This window comes from Panthera uncia, chromosome A2 (assembly GCF_023721935.1).
Source record: "Panthera uncia isolate 11264 chromosome A2, Puncia_PCG_1.0, whole genome shotgun sequence".
Taxonomy (NCBI): Eukaryota; Metazoa; Chordata; class Mammalia; order Carnivora; family Felidae; genus Panthera; species Panthera uncia.
The window spans coordinates 20,101,244-20,121,446 of NC_064816.1; the positions used below are offsets into that span (position 1 = coordinate 20,101,244).

At 39.4% G+C, this 20,203-nt stretch overlaps 1 protein-coding gene and 1 long non-coding RNA gene across 37 annotated transcripts in view; one reads left to right on the top strand and one right to left on the bottom strand.

Annotated features, from left to right (window-relative positions):
• The window catches only part of PBRM1 (polybromo 1), a 117,487-nt gene that overhangs the window by 16,265 nt on the left and 81,019 nt on the right, over positions 1-20,203 (bottom strand). For 23 of the 34 annotated variants that reach the window (XM_049640662.1, XM_049640653.1, XM_049640655.1 and 20 more), the window contains 6 exons: positions 19,217-19,402; positions 17,936-18,093; positions 16,778-17,041; positions 11,844-11,989; positions 8,881-9,038; positions 93-276 (listed from right to left, as the gene is read on the bottom strand). In XM_049640662.1, the coding sequence (XP_049496619.1) occupies positions 93-276; positions 8,881-9,038; positions 11,844-11,989; positions 16,778-17,041; positions 17,936-18,093; positions 19,217-19,402 (1,096 nt within the window). The remainder of the gene's footprint in view (positions 1-92; positions 277-8,880; positions 9,039-11,843; positions 11,990-16,777; positions 17,042-17,935; positions 18,094-19,216; positions 19,403-20,203) is intronic. The other 11 variants (XM_049640663.1, XM_049640666.1, XM_049640660.1 and 8 more) reach the window with 1 other exon arrangement.
• LOC125929463 (uncharacterized) overlaps positions 1-20,203 on the top strand; it is a 60,066-nt gene that overhangs the window by 1,046 nt on the left and 38,817 nt on the right. For all 3 annotated transcript variants that reach the window (XR_007459871.1, XR_007459869.1, XR_007459870.1), the window contains exon 2: positions 11,974-12,049. This is a non-coding gene — a long non-coding RNA (uncharacterized LOC125929463). The remainder of the gene's footprint in view (positions 1-11,973; positions 12,050-20,203) is intronic.

Consider the following 20,203-nt stretch of genomic DNA (forward strand, 5'->3'; position numbering starts at 1 on the left):
TAAGAATAAGAAAAACAAACAAAAAATCACCATGGGCTATACTATTTGGGTATCAATTTTCCTATTGGGAGTTGAAGTTTTTTAAGCTTTACCTGAAGTAATAAATTTCATCATCTACCACTTTAGCAGACAGCGAAAACCTCTTCAGTCCTTTGAATTTCTTCATCTGCTTGTCACTCTCGTTGTAGCGGCTCTCACAAAGCAGAATGTCATTTTCTGGTATTTCAGTTGGTCTGCAGGAGAGGAAGTCCTTGAATGACAACACAGCGCACTTTCCTGAAAGGCAAATTGGAGGGGAATTAAAGGAGTAAATTGTGGTCATAGCTAACAATCATTTTAAAATTTTATTATTTTTGAATGAATATATTCGCATGACTCAAAAGTCAGAAGATTTAAAAGGTGTACACAGGCATAAAAATAGACACGCAGATCAACAGAATAGAATTACAAGTCTAGAAACAAACCCACACAGTTGGGTTTTTACAAGCAACTGATTTTTTTTTTTAATGTTTATTTTTGAGAGAGAGAGAGGTGGGGAGGGGGAGTGCACGAGTATGAGCAGAAAAGGGGCAGAGAGAGAGGGAGACAGAGGATCCAAAGCAGGCTCTGCCCTGTCAGCTCAGGGCCTGATGTGGAGCTCGAGCTCACAAACCATGAAAGATCATGACCTAAGCTGAAGTTGGATGCTTAACCGACTGAGACACCTAGGCACCGCCTACAAGAAACTGATTTTTTACAAGGGTGCCAAGACAATTTTTTTTTTTGTTTTTAATGTTTGTTTAGTTTTGAGAGGCTGCAGGCCCTAGGCTCTGATCTGTCAGCAGAGCCCGATGCGGGGCTCAAACCCATGAACCATGAGATCATGACCTGAGCCGAAGTTGGACGCTTAACTGACTGAGGTGCCCAGGTACCCCAAGGGTGCCAAGACAATTTGATGGGGAGAAGAGTCATGTTAACACTGGCACAAGTGAATTTCCACATGCAGAAGAGTGGACTCTGAACCTTACCTCACACCATATGCAAAATGTAACTTCAAAATGGATCAAAGACCCAAACATAAGAGCTCCAACTATAAAACTCTTAGAAGAAAATATAGGTATAAATCTTTATGACCTTCTATTAGGCAGATGTGACATCAAAATCACAAGCAAGCAAAGAAAATAAACCGGACTTCATCGAAATGAAAACCTTTTGTGCTTCAGAGCCCACTATCAAGAAAGTGAAAAGGCAACCCACAGAAGAAAATATGTGTGAATCGTGTCTCTGGTGTAAGTCTAATACCCAGAACATACAAAGAACTCCTACAGCTCAACAATAACCAGACAAATAACCTAATTAAAAAACAGGCAAAGGATCTGAACAGACCTTTCCCCATAAACCCACAAAAAAATGAAAATAACAAGTGTGGGCAAGGATGTGGAGAAATTGGAATCCTTACGCATTGCTGATGGGACTGTAAACGGCTACAACTTCTGTGGAAAACTGCATGGCAGTTTCTCAAAAAGTTAAACAGGGCTGCTGTATGATCCAGCAATTCTACTTCTAGATAAATATCCAAAAGAACTGAAAGCAAGAACTCAATTAGATACTCATACACCAATGTTCACAGCAGCATTATTCACAACAGCCAGAAGGTAAAAACTACCCAAATGTCCATCTACAGATGAGTGAATAAACAAAATGTTATGTATACATCAATGGAATATTATTCAGCCATAAAAGGGAATAAAATTCTGATAATGCTACACCATGGATGAACCTTGAAACATTATGCTAAGCAAAAAAAGCCAGACACAAAAAGGCAAACAGCACATCATTTCACTATTATGAGGTACCTAGAATAGACAAAAATCATAGAGACAGAAAGTAGAACAGATATTACCAAGGACTGGGAGCAGTGGGTAGTTACAGCTTGTCGGGTAGCAAGTTTCTACTTGGGAAGGTGACAAGTTCTAGAAATGAATAGTGACGGTTGCACAATATTGTCATGGGACTTAAGGTCAATGAATTGTACACTTAGAAATGATTAAAAAACTCCATTTTATGTTATGTATTTTACAATTAAAAAACGGTAGCATATCACTTACATTATTTTACAACTAAATTTTGTTGTAAAATAATGTATCTTGAGGATCACTGCTGGTGTTAACATATTTATTGAACTAATTCCCTATTGATGGACATTTAGGCTATTTCCAATTTTTTGTTCTCCCCCTGAAACAAATAATGCTGATATAAATAATTTAACACATATATCAATTTGTACATGTGTGAGTATATCCGAGGTACAAACTTCTAAAAGTATACAACCTGGGTCAAAGGTATGGGCACTGTAATTTTTATAGGTATAATCAAATTACCTTCCATAAAAGTTGTGCTAATTCATAAACGCACCACAAAGTAGGTAAATGCCACTTCCCTATGTTCTTGTCAACTAGTTAATACTGGAAATTTTGACAATCTGGTAGGTAATTAAAATAAAGAAAAAGAACATCTGGGTACGTTTATTTCTCTAAGGGCTGAGGTTGGGCATATTTTCATTTAAGAAACACTGGTAACTTCTGTCTATTCTTATCCTTTGCCCATTTTTCTGTTCAGTGTTGATCTTTTCTATTTTTTATTTTTATTTTGACAGAAAGAGAGAGTGGGCATGAGTGGGGGAGAAGGACGGGGGAGGGGGAGGGGGAGGGGGAGGGAGGGAGAGAGAGAGAGAGAGAGAGAGAGAGAGAGAGAGAGAGAGAGAGATTCCCAAGCAGGCTCCATGCTCAGTGCAGATCTTGATGCGGGGCTTGATCCTATGACCCTGGGATCATGACCTGAGCTGAAAAGCTGAAATCAAGAGTTGGATGCTCGACAGACTGAGCCACCCAGGTGCCCCATGTTGATTTTTTCTAAAGGTTTTATAGAAGTTCTTCATATGTGAAGGAAATTTGATCTTTATGTATTACATACATTGCAAGTACTTTCCTAAAAGTTGTCATTTATCTTTGTTTCTGCCTGTTTTGGTTATGCGAACATTTTCAACTTTTACATAGTCCAATTTATCCCTGTTTTTCTGTATGGGTTCTAGGTTTATGTCAAAGGTTATCAGAATTTCTTTCCCATCATTTCTTTTGGTATCTTTGCTGTTTCACTTTATGTTCATTTAAACCTGTAATTCATCTGGATATTTATTCTGAAGTTGATGTGAGGGATGAATACAAGTTTATTTTTTCCAAATGTCTATGCTCTTTCCAAATACCACTTAACAGAAAAATCCATCTTTTCCCCCTTACCTGGGATGTCACCTTTATCATAAGTTAGTTTATATTTGATTCTACTGCTAAACTTTCTATTCTGTTCAAAGAATCTGTGTATTTATATCATATAAATAATTTTAATATCTGATCAGGACAGACCCTCACCCCCTATTATACTTTTCATATTTTCCTGATTTTTGCTTCTCTTTGAGATTTTTTTTTTTAAGTTTATTTATTTGGGGGGTGGGGCAGAGAGAGAAAGAATTCCAAGCATGCTTTGCACCATCAGTGTGGAGCCAGAAATAGGGCTTGACCTGAGCCAAAATCAAGAGTCAATGCTTAACCAACTGAGCCACCCAGGCACCCCATTATTTTAAACATCAGTTTATTTAAGTCCCAAAGTCCTCACGAGAAAATTCCCATTGGTACATATACTGGAACCACATTAAAGATTAAGTTAGGGAGAATGAACATCTCTATGATGTTGAGACTTCTCATTCAAGTACACGGTATGCTTTTCAATTTGTTCAAGCACTCCCTTTTAAATGCATTAAAAGCAGCATTTAAAAACTTTATACAGATGTGGCATGTATCTTGTTAAATTTATCCCAACGTGTTTTATCTTTTTATTATTATTCAATCTCTTAAGGCAGTTGCTTTGTTATCCATGTTATACTCAATCTTATCTTCCTTCTAATTTTTTTAAACTATTTTTTTTTCCAAATGTTTATTTATTTTTGAGACAGAGAGAGATGGAGCATGAGTTGGGGAGGGGCAGAGAGAGAGGGAGACAGAATCCGAAGCAGGCTCCAGGCTCTGAGCTGTCAGCACAGAGCCAGAGGCAGGGCTCGAACCCACAGACCGTGAGATCATGACCTGAGCTGAAGTCGGACGCCTAACCAACTGAACCACCCAGGTGCCCCTAATTTAATATTTTTATGTTTATTTTTGAGAGAGAGAAAGACAGAGCGTGAGCAGGGGAGGGGAGGAGAAAGGAGACACAGATCCAAAGCAGGCTCCAGGCTCTGAGCTGTCAGTACAGATCCTGACGCGGGGTTCAAACTCATGGACTGTGAGATCATGACCTGAGCTGAAGTCAGACACTTAACCAAATGAGCCACCCAGGTATACCACATTTTTTCTTCTTCTAAATGTTAACTTATTTTGAAAGAGAGAGTGTGAAGGGGAGGGCAGAGAGAGACGAAGAGAGAGAGAATCCCAAGCAGGTTCTGGACTGTCAGTGCAGAGCCCCATGTGGGGCTCGATCTCACAACTGTGAGATCATGACCTGAACAGAAATCAAGAGTCAGATGCTTAACCAACTGAGCCACCTGTGAACCCCCCATCTTCTCCTATTATGGAGTAATTCCTAGTTGATCCTCCTGAATTATCACCTCACTGTAGATCTTGTTTCTTACTTTTAATTGTGCTGGCTAGTACCTCCACAACGCAGTTAAATAACAATGATAAGAACACCCTGATTTTGCTCTTGACTTTAACAGGAGTGTTCATAGCTAATAACTTATTAACCATTTACATGCAAAATAGCTAAAACATGGAAAAACAGGTCAGAAACATTTTAGAAGCTGAAAATAGCTATAATTATTATCACTGCCTCTGACTTACAGCACTTGACTTACACAATCCAAAGCCTTTTCAATTCAGAGGAGGCATAGTTACCATTTTCCATATTTCACAGAAGGAAAAAGAGAGATTTGGAAAAGGTAAGAATTGTGCTCATAGCTAAAGAGTAAAATTGACTGGTAGCCCTGGAATGGATGTGGTCTCTCTGTGCCCTGACCTGGGCTTCCTCCCAGGCCTTCAGAAGACATGGAAAAGATAAAAGCTTAGAAAGCTTCATTAAAAAAAATTTTTTTAAATGTTTTATTTTATATTTCAGAGAGAGAGAGAAAGAGAATGAGCAAGGGAGGGACAGAGAGAGATGGAGACACAGAATCCAAAGCAGGCTCCAGGCTCCAAGCTGCCAGCACAGAGCCCAACATGGGGCTCAAACTACTGAACCGCGAGATCATGACCTGAGCCGAAGTCGGACTCTCAACCGACTGAGCCACCCAGGTGCCCCAGGAAGCTTCATTTAACAAAGCATACAAAACTGATAAAAGCCTGCTGGATTCTGACTGGAACTATAATGAATTAGATCGATCGATATGGGAGAAAATGACTTCTTTTAATACTGAACTTTTGGGGCACCCAGGGTGGCTCAGTGGGTTAAGCGTTTGACTTTGGCTCAGGTCATGATACCATGGTTCGTGAGTTCAAGCCCTGCGTCGGGCTCTGTGCTGAAAGCTTGGAGCCTGCTTTGGATTCTGTGTCTCCCCCCTCTCTGCTCCTTCCCTGTTCATGCCTGGTCTCTCTCAAAAATAAATAAACATTATAAAAATAATTTATAATACTGAACTTACAGCTATACACATGATGAATCACTTCATTAATTTAGGTCTTTTTTGATTTCATTCAATCATTTCCTCAGAGGGGTGTGTGTGTAGAAGTCTTATACATCTTTTGTAAAATTTTTTAATTTTTTTAATGTTTGAGAGTGAGAGAGCGCAAATGGGAGAGGGGCAGAAAGAGAGGGAGACTATATCCATAGTCTTATACAACTTTTTAAAATATTTATTCCTAGGTATGTAACATAAATGGTGTATTTTTAAACTTCAACTTTCTGTTCATTGACCACAAATAAAAGTATAGATAATCTTGGTATTTTCATTTATTAATTCTAAATGTTTGAGAGAGAGAGACTGCACATGAGTGGGAGAGGGGCAGAAAGGGAGAGAGAACCCGAAGCAGATCATGACCTGAGCCAAAAGCAAGAGTCGGATGTTTAATCAACTGAGCCACCCAGGCACCTCTCATTTATTAATTCTAATAGTTTATCCAAATACCTTTTCAATTTTCTATGTACCTAACAATCTCTTTGCAAAACCTGATTCTTTTAATTTTTCCTTTCTAATCTTTAAAAACCTTTTAATTTTCTTACCTTAGTAAGAACAGTTTTTCAATTAATGCAGCATTAAAAAAAACCTACTATGAAGAAAACAGAACTGGCAAATAAATTAGGAATTGACATGTTTCAGAAACCCAGGTTCCTGGAAATTTTATGATCCAAGTGCCTAGGCTGGAGGCACTTTCTGTCAGGTGTGGCCATGTTCATTCCTAAAAGCAACTTCTCTGTGGCTGTCTGATTACTATTTAAGTTACTGAAGGCAATGAACAAAAAGCATTAGTTAGCAAAACAGTACTGTCTCCTGAGTGAAATATGCCCATCAGGTCTACATTACAGAAGATGAGAAATGCACAAGCCGGGCTGAAATCCCATTTTGTGACCACTAGATCCATTTCCTTTTGGGGAATGCATCATCTCAAGATGAAGTAACCATACATCTCACTGCTTTCCTGGTATCCTGCCTAACAATACTAGCACCTCTTTTCACTCTCAAAAGCGTTCCAAACACCAGTACAGAAGTAGAAGTGAAAAGACCCAGGTTTTAGTTTTGGCCATGTATTGGACAGTAACTTCAATTTTCTGAGAATGACAGCATCTTTAGTATGGGGTCATGGTGAGAAATAAGTGAGAGCCTGGATATGTGGTTTATAAACTACAGAGTGCAACAAATTCTACTAAGCGTCTATAAAAAGGAATTACTCCAAATGATGTTTGGCTGTTTTCCAGAGTTCTAATAATGTCGATTCTGACAGCTTTTGTGGGCTTTTCTCCCATGTTTCTGTGAGGGAATGGCCCTCAAATCTTCCTACTTCACTATTTTCACTGACATCATTTGGAAAACTATTCCAAAAGATGGAGAGTAGCTGGTTTGTAAGTAAGCTGTAGTGTTAACTCTGGGCCGGAAGAAATGCAATAGCTGAAAATAATGACAGTATATGATGCACAGAACTACGTTTGAGCAGCAGAGTGTGTGTGAACACTCAGGATGACTGAATGGAAACCTCAGCACGAGCCCTGCACATTTCTGGATCAGGAACAGTAACATTGCTAGGGTTGAGTCCAAGAGACTAGAAGTCTTTCAACTCCTTCCCCCGAATCCTACCTTATTCTTACACATTGCCCATCCTGCAGCTGCAGGGACTCCTCCAGTGCATATGCTGGCCCACACAGCTGCTCTGCTCACACCCAGACAGGACTTCCCATCTGCTCCAAACTCCATCTGAGCACTGTCTAGTAGACCTACTGTGAGTGTGCACCCAGGCACCTCAGGGGGCTCATTCTCTACCATACCCTCCTGGTCTGCCCCAGCCACCTGGCTTTCTTACTGTTATCTCAACCATGCCCAGCTACTTTGCCTTAAGGGCTTTGCATTTCATGTTTGCTGTGCCTAAAATGAGTAAAATCTCAGACACAGGCACACTTCAGAGATATTGCAGGTTCAGCTCCAGATCACCTCAATAAAGCAAATATCATAATAAAGTGATTGAAATGATTTTCTGGTTTCCATTAAAAGTAATGTTTACATTATACTGTAGTCTATTAGGTGTGCAATAGCATTGAGTCTAAAAAAACAATATATATACTGTAATTAAAAACCACTTTATTGCCACAAAATGCTAACCATCATCTGAGCTTTCAGTGAGTTGTAATCTTTTTTTTTTTTTAAGTAAACTCTATGCCTAACATGGGGCTCAAACTCATGACCCCGAGATCAAAAATCACATGCTCTACTGACTGAGCCAGCCAGGTGTCCCCATCTTTTTGGGGATAGAGGGTCTTGCTTCAATGTTGATGGTTGCTGATTGCTCAGGATGGTGTTTGCTAAAGGCTGGGGTAGCGGTGGCAATTTCTTAAAATATGACAACAGTGAAGTTTGCAACATCAGCGGACTCTTCCTTTCACAAATGATTTCTCAGTAGCACGTGATGTGATTTGATAGCATTTTACCCACAAACTTCTTTCAAAATTGGGAGTTAATCCTCTCAAATCCTGCTGATGCATTATCAACTAAGTTTATGTGATATTCACAATCCTTTGTTGTCATTTCAACAACCTTCACAGCGTCTTCACCAGGAGATTCTGCCTCAAGAAGCCACATTCTTTGCTCCTCCATAACAAGCAATTCCTCGTCCATTAAAGTTTTATCATAAGACTGCAGCATCTCAAATATAATAGCAATCAAGTTTGAAATATTGTGAGAGTTACCAAAATGTGACACAGGAACGTGAAATGAGCAAATGCTGCTGGGAAAATGGCGCCAACAGACTTGCTCCACACAGGGTTGCTGCAAACCTTCATTCTGTAACAAACCTAGCATCTGGGAAGGGCAATAAAGCAAAGCGCACTAAAATGAAGCATGCCTGTATTTGGGTGGTTTTCTCCCTGACTGCCTTCAGGGCTCTATTCACGTCACCCATCAGAAATGCTCTTGGTGACCACATTACCTACAAGACCTCCCCTCAACATTTTGCTCTATCCTCTTCCTCTGCCTTATTCTCATTCAGAGCTCTAATTACTATCTGATGTTCTATAGATTTAATTTTAATTTACTTACTGACTCTGGTCTGTTTACTGCTGTATACCTAGCACCTAGAGCAGTGCCTAACACAGGAGGAGTATTCAGTCAACTGTAGCAGAATCAATGTGATTAAATGAAAAGGCAGAAATACGTACCCAGAATACATGTCATGGGGCAGGTTTCTTCCAGATTACTCAGAAACACTTCTTTTTTGTAGAACATTTTTGTGGGCTCATGTTCTGTCTCTTCTGGGTGAATGAAGATAGGGCCATAAAAATACGCAGCTCCATCTCGGACCCATACCTTTTCAATTCTTGGGGGAAAAACGGAGAAATTCCATTAAAATGAATTGACAGGTTTCATTCTTGAAGGATTAATCTACCAAAAATTCTGCTAGCCAAAAACCTAATGATATTTACTATTTAAAAAAAATAAAAATTTGAGAGAGAATGAGCGCGAGTCAGGGAGGGGCAGGGGAAGAGGGCGAGAGAATCTTAAGCAGGCTCCACACCCAGTACGGAGCCCGACATGGGGTCCATCTCACGACTGTGAGATCATGACCTGAGCTGAAATCAAGAGTGGGATGCTTAACCCACTGAGCCACCCAGGCGCCTCGATGATATTTACTATTTTAGAGAAGTTTCACTGACTATTTTGATAAAAAGACAATTTCTTTGATGTTTCGCCCTCTTTGAGCACAGGAGAAGATACTCAGAAAGAGAAACAAACATTTGGCTACTTATCTAAGGGGAAAACAATTTTTTTTTTTAATGTTTATTTATTTTTGAGACGGAGAGAGACAGAGCATGAACGGGGGAGGGTCAGAGAGAGAGGGAGACACAGAATCTGAAACAGGCTCCAGACTCTGAGCCGTCAGCACAGAGCCCGACGCGGGGCTCGAACTCACGGACCGTGAGATCATGACCTGAGCCGAAGTCGGACGCTTAACCGACTGAGCCACCCAGGTGCCCCAGGGGAAAACAATTTTAACACAATACTAAGGCATATCTCCCAGGTGTTTTCCCTGAGATGCTCATGGTGAAACAAAACTAAGCATCTGTCATTGGACTTGTCAGCCAAATACACACGCAAACCATCGATATTTGGGGTCAGCTCACATGAATGGCAGATATTCCTGTAAGGCAATGGTTGGTTCATGACTTTTGAGTGCCAAGAAATAAGAGCCCTTCACCCCTTGAGAATCTGACCAAAGCCAGATACTATCTCCCTAGAAAAAAATAAAAATTCACATGTGACTGCTATGTACTAGGTACTGTATCATTCCTCACAACCACCCCACCAGCTTGGTATTATGGTCTCCAATGTCTTGTGGTTCCTAACAAGAAGCAGTATCCTCATCTCAGTTACTGTTAACTCTACCTTCCAGTTCCTCAAGACAAGAGACAGAAGTTACCCTTGACTCCTTTCTCTCTCTCAGACCACACATCTCATTTATCAGAAATCCTATTAACTCAACCTTTAAAAAAAATTTTTTTTTTAACGTTTATTTATTTTTGAGACAGAGAGAGACAGAGCATGAACAGGGGAAGGGCAGAGAGAGAGGGAGACACAGAATCAGAAGCAGGCTCCAGGCTCTGAGCCATCAGCCCAGAGCCCGACGCGGGGCTCGAACTCACGGACCGTGAGATCGTGACCCGAGCTGAAGTCGGACGCTTAACCGACTGAGCCACCCAGGCGCCCTAACTCAACCTTTTAAAACAGGGTCTGACTACTGGTGAGCCATCATCGTTTGCTGCCTGGATTACTGCAACAGCCAGCCTTCTAGCAGATCTCCTTGCTTCTCTTTGATCCTTTAAGTCTATTCTCAACAACTAGTAGGCAGAGCAATCTTGCTAAGAACTAATTCAGCTGTCACACTGATGCTTAAAAGAATCCAATGGTACTCTTTTTAATTCAGTGAAAGCCCAAGTGCCTACATCGGTCTCTGAGGTCCACAAGGGTTGCACTGTATGCCGTGGCCCTCATCTCCTATCTAACTCAACACGCTGCTTACTCCCCCTGTAACAAACTCTCCTGATTTGACAGGCCAGGAACGCTTCTCAGGTCTTTATCTTGGCTGTTCTCACTTCCCGGAAAGCTTTCCCCCCGGATATTCACATAACTCACTCAGTTTCTTCGTTGACTCAACTATTAACTCTCAGTGAGGCCTATATACATCACCCTACTTAAACTTTTGCACTTCCTCACTATGACCACGGCATTCCTGAGTGTTCTCATACTCTTATTTTTTCATGACCTAATGTACCTTACACTTTACTTTTTCATGATGTTTACTGTTTGTCTTCCCACTGGAACGAAGATCCCGGGCACTAAGAATGTTTGTTTTATTCACTAATGTAGCTTCAGAGCCTGGCAAATAGGTTTGTAATAAATGATTACTGAATGAGGAAAAAATGGAATGAGGAAACTGAAGCTCAGGGAAGTAAATCATTTGCCTAAGGACATGAAGCTAGCAGGGCTGGACTTACACCAGGATCTCTTGGAACCAACTACTACTCTTAACCACTATCCTCTACTGCCCAATTCTGTACCTGACTCCGTCACTGCTATTTTATGCCATGCAAACACTCTTCCATCCATTTACTTGTTCAACCAATATCTGAGCCCTTACTATGTTTCATGAACTGTATGCTTGAAGCAGGGAAGACAAAGGTGAGCAAAAAGACAGGGACCCTACTGTCAGGGCATTTGCAGTCTGGTATGGCAACCTGACAGTAAAATAACATGAAAAGTGCTCTGAGAATACAAGGACACCTAATCCAGTCTGGAGGGTACAGGAGAAGCTTCCTTAAGGAAGTGTCATCTTAAATTGAAGCTAAAGAGAGTTCATCATGTGAGGTGGGCAGAGAGATTTCTGGGTTGAGAATTGAGTAAATGGTAAGAGAAGAAAAAAAAAGTTCACAAGAGGAATTTAAAGAAGCATGGCTAGAGACGAAAGCAGGGCAAGGGTGTTCAAGGAAGCTGGGGAAGTTAACAGGATTGCGGGGTGTGGGGGGGTTGATGATGACGTGGGTCTTCATCCTCAAGAGTGATGAATTTCCACTTGCTCCAAATCTCTCCGACCAAACTGCATCTTCGCTGCTTCAGTAACACTCACCTGCCCACACGTGGGCGCACCAGGCCATGGGACTTGATGAACACACAGTCACCAACCTTCAGCCACATGTCATTGTAACGGAGCTGCTCAAAGTAGTGGCAACCTGGCTCACCGTTTGACATTTCCACAGGGACATCTTCTTTCTCCTGTGGTAAAGGAAACTGGTTGAAGAGAGGCAGCTCACAATCAAGGAGTAGACAGAGAGGGTAAGAAAGGAAAATTGACTTTCCTTCATATTAACTTAGAAGAAAAAAATAACCATAAACATAAGTTTTGATGAAGATCAGAAACCAAAAGATTAGGGCACTGAAACCAAACTAAGTCTTCTCAAATAATGCATTTATTTTAAATTTCTAGTTAAGTTTCACAAAATGTTACTCCAAGATGCTTTTATTCCCCTAGTCCAGTGCAAAAAGAGCACCGGAGAGGACTTAGCAGCATTCAGGAGCAGCCTCACTCATGCGTTGCCATGGAGGATAAGGAGCAAATGCTGCATAAGCTTCCTCTTCACCACATTTACTGAGCTCTCAATGTCTTAGCATTAACAGCTGATAGATTTAAAATGATCATTTTGCTTTATTCTAGCATGGAAAGGAATAGTATAGCCTCTGTGATACAAACACATACTCTCAATTTTTAAATAAATTACAAGGTCTGTCACCTACTGGCTACTGTGACATTAGGCAAATTACTTGACCTCTTAGGCCTTAGTTTCCTCATCTGGAAAATGAAGACAGTGTGCCTATTACATGGGATTGTTAGGAAGCTTTAAGGATATTCTCCCCATTAACTACACAGAGCAATGCCTGACTTATGAAAAGCGCTTTAACAAACATTATTATTGTTTTATAGTGTTGGCAGAAAAAGGGAAAAAAAGAAAAACAAGTTCTGATCTGATGCAGATAGTGGGCACAGCACGAGGTGTTGTAAACATATTAATTTCAAAACATATAAAAGCTCCTCGAGGAAACCCCAGAACCCCCAAGTTTTCTACTGCACCTCCCTGAGAGTATCTGAAACTTCAAACAAAAATCTCTCTTTCAGAAGGTCCAAACGGTTTGCTTCTTTCTTTACAACTATAAATGTGCAATCTAAATGCTCCTCCTGGAAAACCCTTAAGAATGAGATGTGCTGGATGAGGAACACCTGTAGGAAAGGGAGCTATAAAGTGACCCTTGAGAGTAAGAATAACTTTTTCTTTCAGGAATGGTCTGTTCTGAAGTTCTTTTCTTTTTTTTTTCTGTAACGTCATCTTCCCGCCCAATGTGGGGCTTGACCTCACAATCCCAAGACTGAGAGCTGCATGCTCTACCTGCTGAAGGTATTCTTTTAAAAAGTTCCAGGAATGACCTGTTTTGGCCAGGCAGCATTAAAATAGATAGGAGACAAGAACAGGAAAAAAAAAAAAAAAGAAAAAAAAAATGTGTGCACAGAGAGGATCCTGGGGACTTATGAATTTTAAGAAAAAATTGCTAACTAACTTGGACGTAAATTAAAAAATTAATTAATTAATTTTAAAAAAAGAAAAAGAAGAAATCTATGTTATTCCCACACTGGCTTCCTTTGGTATTTCTTATTCTTTCGTAATTAACGTCTCTACAATTCCCAGACATATTGGTAAAGTGTAAAAAATATCATGTTCTTTCCCAGGCTCCCTTTCTCTTGTAAAACTGTTAGGACACTGAAATGGACTCAAGGAATTCATTATTTTCCAGTTTTTATGTTAACAATATAAAAGTTTTATCTTTCTTGATTATATAAAAGAAGTACATTCATTGGCAACAAGTCAACATTACAGCATGTAAAACTTAAAAACAATCTTCTGTGATCCAACTCCAGAGATAAGCACCTAGTTTAGCACACAGCAGTATTCCATGCTGTTTTCATTTTCTCATTCATGTATGTAAATATACATTTTTCTTTGTTTTGAATAATGATGGAACTGCATCCCATTCTGCTGCCTGTTAATCATGAACATCCTCCTACCACAGGACTTGGAAAATTTTCCACGTGACATGTATAAACCTACTTCAATGCTTTCACTGGCCGTACAGCTGGCATGCTATGGATGTATGACAACTTACTCAATTCCTATTCATGGCATTTGAGTTTGGCCAAGGGTTTTGCTTTACAGGTAACACTGATGTCACTCCTTGTAGACAACCCTTTGGTGCGCCTGAGTACTGAGTTGGAACACATTCCCTGGCATCAAACTGTAGGGTCAAAGGGAATGCCATGGATGGGAGAGAAGTGTACTGCCCACACTCACATCAGGTGTGCCCAGTATTAGCAGTCTTTAGAACTCCTGACAATCTGCCAGGCATTTAAAAACATTTTACCTTTTTGGCTATCTTCCCTCTTACAAATCATCTATTTGGTCCTTTGCCTATTTTTCTAGTGTAGCTTTTTTCCTAGGTTTCCAAGAGCTCATTTTGTTAAAAATGGCAGTCCTTAGACTCTTTTATTAAACTAATGGATATTTTCCATTGTACACTGATAAAATGCCCCCCCCCCTCCTTTTATGGATACTGGATTTTATATCATGTATAGAATGGACCCATTCCAAGCTTATACATACATACATACATACATACATACATACATAAAATATAGGTAAATAATAGTAAATATGTTTATGTTAGCAACTAGTACTCTGTTTTTTGTTTTTTATCTTTTTGGAATATCAAGAGAGAATTCAGATGGGTTTTTTCCTTTCTTCTTTTTTTTCTTTTATTTTCAAATGGCTACCAGTTTTTCCAGTATCATTTGATTCCATCCTCTCCTGCTGATTTAAAATCCTACCTTTATATTCTAGATTTTAGTTGTGAAAAGCCTATTCCTTCCACTGACTGGTCCTGAGCTACTATCCCAATTTTTTTAAAATGTTGTTTTATAAAATACAATAGTATCTAGCAGGGCAAAGCACTTTGATTACTTTTCTCCCTTCTTTTCCTGGTAACTAACATGTTGATCCCTTCATAAGAATGCCAGCATAATTCTGTCAGGTTCCAAAAACAAGTCTTTCATGTCCATAGACTGTTTCTCTTCCCATAGATTCCATATATTCCTTTTAAGGTTATTTCTTTTTTATTGTTGTTTGTTTGTTTGTTTAGAGAGAGAGAGAGAGAGAGAGAGAGACAGAGAGACAGAGAGACAGAGAGACAGAGAGACAGAGAGACAGAGTGGAGTGGGGAGGGGCAGAGAGAGAATCCCAAGCAGGCTTCACGCTGTCAGCACAGAGCCTGATATGGGGCTTGAATTCACAAACCGTGAGATCATGACCCAAGCCGAAATCAAGAGTCAGACACTTACCCAACTGAGCCACCCAGCAGCGCTCCCAAGATTATTTCTTAATGTATCTTGTGGTTAAGATGAATCAGATATTTTCTTCTACATGACTTTCCTAACAGCTGCTAAAGCGTATTCAACATTTTTATCTTACTCTCAAAAGTCTTGTGAATTACTGTTTTGTTTATATAAGAAAGCTATTGACTTGCATATGGACTTTGAAATTCCTATTTGTTGAATTCTTGGTTTTCAAAACTTTAGTTAATTTCTCCCCCATCATCTGCAAAAAAAAGTTTTGCCTCTATTGTCAATATTTTTACTATTTTGTTTGTCTGCATTGGCTACTTTCAGAAAAATATAGATAATAGTAGTAGAGCAAGCACGTTTAGGTGTGAGAAACAAATGTAATTTTAAAAAATCACTTTGAGGAAATATCCATCTAAAGACTTAAGTAAATGAAGACAGTTACTGTACTTTATCAAATAATTTCTCCTTAGATCTATTAATGCAGTGAAATGTTTTACTGAATTTTCCTAATTTTGACCAATCCTTGCATTTGTAGAATGAACTTCCACCTACTTGGTCGTATTGTTCTTAAATAACTACTTTGATTTCATTTATAAAAATATATTTTCTCCGAGTATTTTTTGCATTAATATTCATAAGTTAGACTGAACTATAGCTTTTCCGGTTTTATTTTGTCAGGCTTTGAAATCAAGATTATTCTGGTTTTGTAAAATAACTGGGAAGTTTTCTTTGTTTTCTATGCTCTGAAAGAATTTAAACCATAGTATAATTATAGGTCTCTTAAAGGGTTAAAAGAACTCACCTACAGAATTATCTGATCTGAGTACTCTGTGATTAGCTCTCAAGACATTAAAAAAAATTTCTTCTTGTTGTTGTCCACTTACGTGTTACACCTCTTCTTGATGCCACTTTAGTGATTTATATCGTCCTAGGAAATTATTCATTTTATTCAGGATTTCAATTTATTAACAAAATTTACAAATCTTTAAATTTCTTCCACATTTATATGTCTGAGCTTAATTCTCTTCTTTTTTTTATTAGGAGAGTTGGTCATTTATTTCACTGGACTTGTGAAATGATTAGCACTTGGATTCACTTCTTTCTTTATTATTTGAGAGAGGGAGGGAGAGGGAGAGAGGACGTGAGCGCATGCATGCACGTAAGCCAGCAGGAGAGAGGGGGAAGAGGGGGAGAAACCGAATCTCAAGCAGGCTCCGTGCTTAGTGTGGAGCCTGACACGGGGCTCAATCCCATGACCCTGAGACCATGACACGAGCTGAAATCAAGTCAATCGACTGAGCCACCCAGGCGCTCCTATTTAATTTTTTTTTTAAGTAGGCTGCATGCCCAACGGGGGACTTAAACTCATGACCCTGAGATCAAGAGTCTCATGCTCTACTCATTGAACCAGTAGGTGCCCCTGGATTTACTTTTCAGCTCTACTGTTGTTTTCTAAGTATTAATTTCTGTCTCTTTTATAGTTCCCTTCTTTCTGTTTATGTAAGGTTTTATGTTGTTGCTCTTTTTCTAATTCTGATTTTGAATGCTTTATTCATTTATTTTCTGGAATAGGTATTTTGAAGTGTAAAATTCTTTCTGTGTGGCTTTTAGCTACATACCTTTTCCAAGTTAAAACTGTCTTCAGTTCGACTATCCTCTGAGTTGTCTGTGTTCTTCTCATCATCCCCTTTATCTGCATTTGCAAATACAGAGGCCACTCGGACCACAGGCAAGGGCACATCCCGAGGGACAAACCTCACTGAACTGATGGGCATGGTCCACAGTTTAATTTTCTTAAAAGATTTGGTTTTGGCAGAATACCGTGATTCACAGACAAAAACATCCTCATCTCGAAAGTTTTCTGGGCATAATTTAAAGTATTCCTGGGAGATATAATAAAATTAATAAGTTAGGTGAATATTCTGAAAACCAGTCAACCACAAAAACCAAAACCACACATCAATCAAGCAAACAAACAAAAGCTAAACTGTTAAGACTTTTTGACAGTTAACCACAAATAGTAAATGGCTAGAGATGTAGGAGCAATTTCTTGCTACAAAATAGCCTTATTAAATACACACCCTTTAGCTTATTTAAAAAAAATTTTTTTTTAATGTTTATTTTATTTTTGACAGAGAGAGACAGAGCATGAGTGGGGGAGGGGCAGAGAAAGAGGGAGACCCAGAATCCAAAGCAGGCTCCAGGCTCTGAGCTGTCAGCACAGAACCTGATGTGGGGCTCGAACTCACAGACCGTGAGATCATGACCTAAGCCGAAGTCGGACGCTCAATCGACTGAGCCACCCAGGCGCCCCCACACCCTTTAGCTTATTTAGCTTACTAACAGCCCTTCTGAAAATATATTAACATTTCATAATACAGCTATAACGTTCTTGAAAGCTTTGGGGCAGGGGTCAATGTGCCTGTATCAGATAGATACACAAAAAGTATACTTTATTACCTAAAAAAGCATACTGACAGTTTTCAGAAAATTATCTTTCAGAAAATGTCATCCTCAAAAATTAACCTCACAGTATAAAAAAAACTTTAAGCTAACTGCATTCAACTATATGATGTAGGCAGCAAATGGTCTTCCATCATCATGATCAGATTAATTTCTTCCCAAATCTTTTACACACAGCCATACAGATACAGTTTAAAAAAAAAAATCAAACGGTTTAAAACAGAGCTTCTAATTTGTAAATACTGATTTTTCCGTGTTCGTAAATTTTATTTTCATGGAATGATTTGTATTTTGGGAACTAATGAGTTTCTTACCTTGACAAACATGACCACACATTTTCCTAGAATTTTACTAACAGGAACTTTATTGTAATAGTCACTCTTAAAAACTTCTTTTTCTAGAAATTTTCGTGTAGCCAGATGGAATGTTTCATTTGGCCGATAAAACCAACAGCCATACAACCATTTTTCACCTCAAAAACAAAAAGGGAGGGAGGGAGGGAGGGAGGGAGGGAGGGAGAGAGAGAGAGAGAGAGAGAGAGAATTACCATTAACAGAAATCACACATTCTTTGCAAAACGAGCAAATTCTCCATCTATTCTCTTATGGCCCGAACCCAATGATGTGCTTTTTAAGCCACAGGTCCTTAAAATAATTATCTTAGAAGAAATGATACTTGAAAATAATGAAGTATAAGAAGGCCTAAAAAATGCTACTCTCCCTCTCACATGAAAAGATAGGTAATATACCACATGAGGAGGGTGATGAGAGCTGCTCTACTCTGCCGGGGCCAGGACATGGCCAGGGATGCATGCTTAAGAAGGATACCACATGCTAAAGGACGCAGTTAGCACTCAGGGCAAGGGATGCAAAGCTGAGGGAATTGGATTGCCTGGATCACATTTCTGCCTGCTTCTGGCTTCATTAACTCCTAAGGTAAAGGCAACTGTTCTAGGACACCTTTTTAAAATCAAATTCTAGGGGCGCCTGGGTGGCTCAGTCGGTTAAGCGTCCGACTTTGGCTCAGGTCACGATCTCGCGGTATGTGAGTTCGAGCCCCGCGTCGGGCTCTGTGCTGACAGCTCAGAGCCTGGAGCCTGTTTCAGATTCTGTGTCTCCCTCTCTCTCTGACCCTCCCCCGTTCATGCTCTGTCTCTCTCTGTCTCAAAAATAAATAAACGTTAAAAAAAAAAAAATTTAAAATCAAATTCTAAGCCAAGGCACATGTCTCTCTATAATTTATTCTTCACTTGTGATTTATACCAGACTGGTTTTGCCAGAAGCAAAACGTGAGCCTTTAGTTCCTGTGAGTCTCTGCCATCCTCCAGAGTTTGGCTGACTGGTTTTAATAAACACCAGTGGAGCAAATGAATCTCAGCTTCACTTCAAGAAGATGCATTTCTTTTGACTCAATTGTACCACTCACTGGCCCAAGAGTGCTAGATCCCATGTTTTCATATAGTGGGTGCTTACTTATATTTACTGATACACTATAGAACAACTATTGTCTGAGTGACAGTTTTCTTCCTTGAGACCCAAGGAGGAGTAAAATAGTTACATGTCACCAATCTGTCCTTCGATTTAAAATGAACTTACCAGCAGAATCTTCCCACAGTCTCTCAATACAGACTATGTGTGGCTGCAGGCTGGCCTCCGCGGGCTCCACGTAGACGTAATCTCCAACATGGTACATGCTGTTCTTAAAGCTGCAGTCCTGGCTGTATGTGCGGTGTAAGCCTGAGAGGCCTGCAGTGCCTGAGGAGTCTTCACTCTTTTCAGCTTCTTAGGTGAAAAAGAAAAAAAGGTTCCCATTCAAAGCATGTTGGAATCAGACACAGGATTCCAACAACACATACTACTACATTTCATTCTTTTCTAGACCTTCAAGGTCTAGTGCCTTTTTGAATTATAACCGCCATTAATTTAAGTAAGTCCATAAATAAAGGATCTACAGAATAAAAATAACCACCTTAATAATAAATGCTCGAGACAGTCATTCTGGATAATAATGAAAGGTATAAAGAAGAAAATAGGTAGAAGGTAAAGAAGGTAAAGAAGAAAATAGATTACATGTAAATCATGTAATCTGGAAATAATCTCCTATGTACTTCCTCTTCATCTTAATGCCTCTGAAAACATTTTCCCTAAGTTACTATATGGGTATGTCACATATAATGGAATCTTAGAACTGAGAAAATACGAACATGCATATTATGCAATATAATGTGAACTATACATGTCTACACTAAAGACAGAACTGTGCAGTTCCCCTGAGATTAATGCTTTTCAATAGGACTTATTTTTGTTAAATAATACTTTTTAATGGCTCCCATACAAGCCATCATTTACAAATACCACAGCGTTTTTGTTTTTTAAGATAAAACTGTGCCCACATCTTTGATTACTTCTTTATGGTAATTTTCTATAAATAGGACAGCTAGAAAGAAGCATTTTAAATGTTTTTAATATGCCTATTCCAAACCAACCCCCCAAATTCTGTACCAATTTAAGTCCCTCACTGTGTGGCTACAGGGTCTGTTTCTCCATTCTCATGCTCCAACATTTCTAATTTTTTAAGTTTTG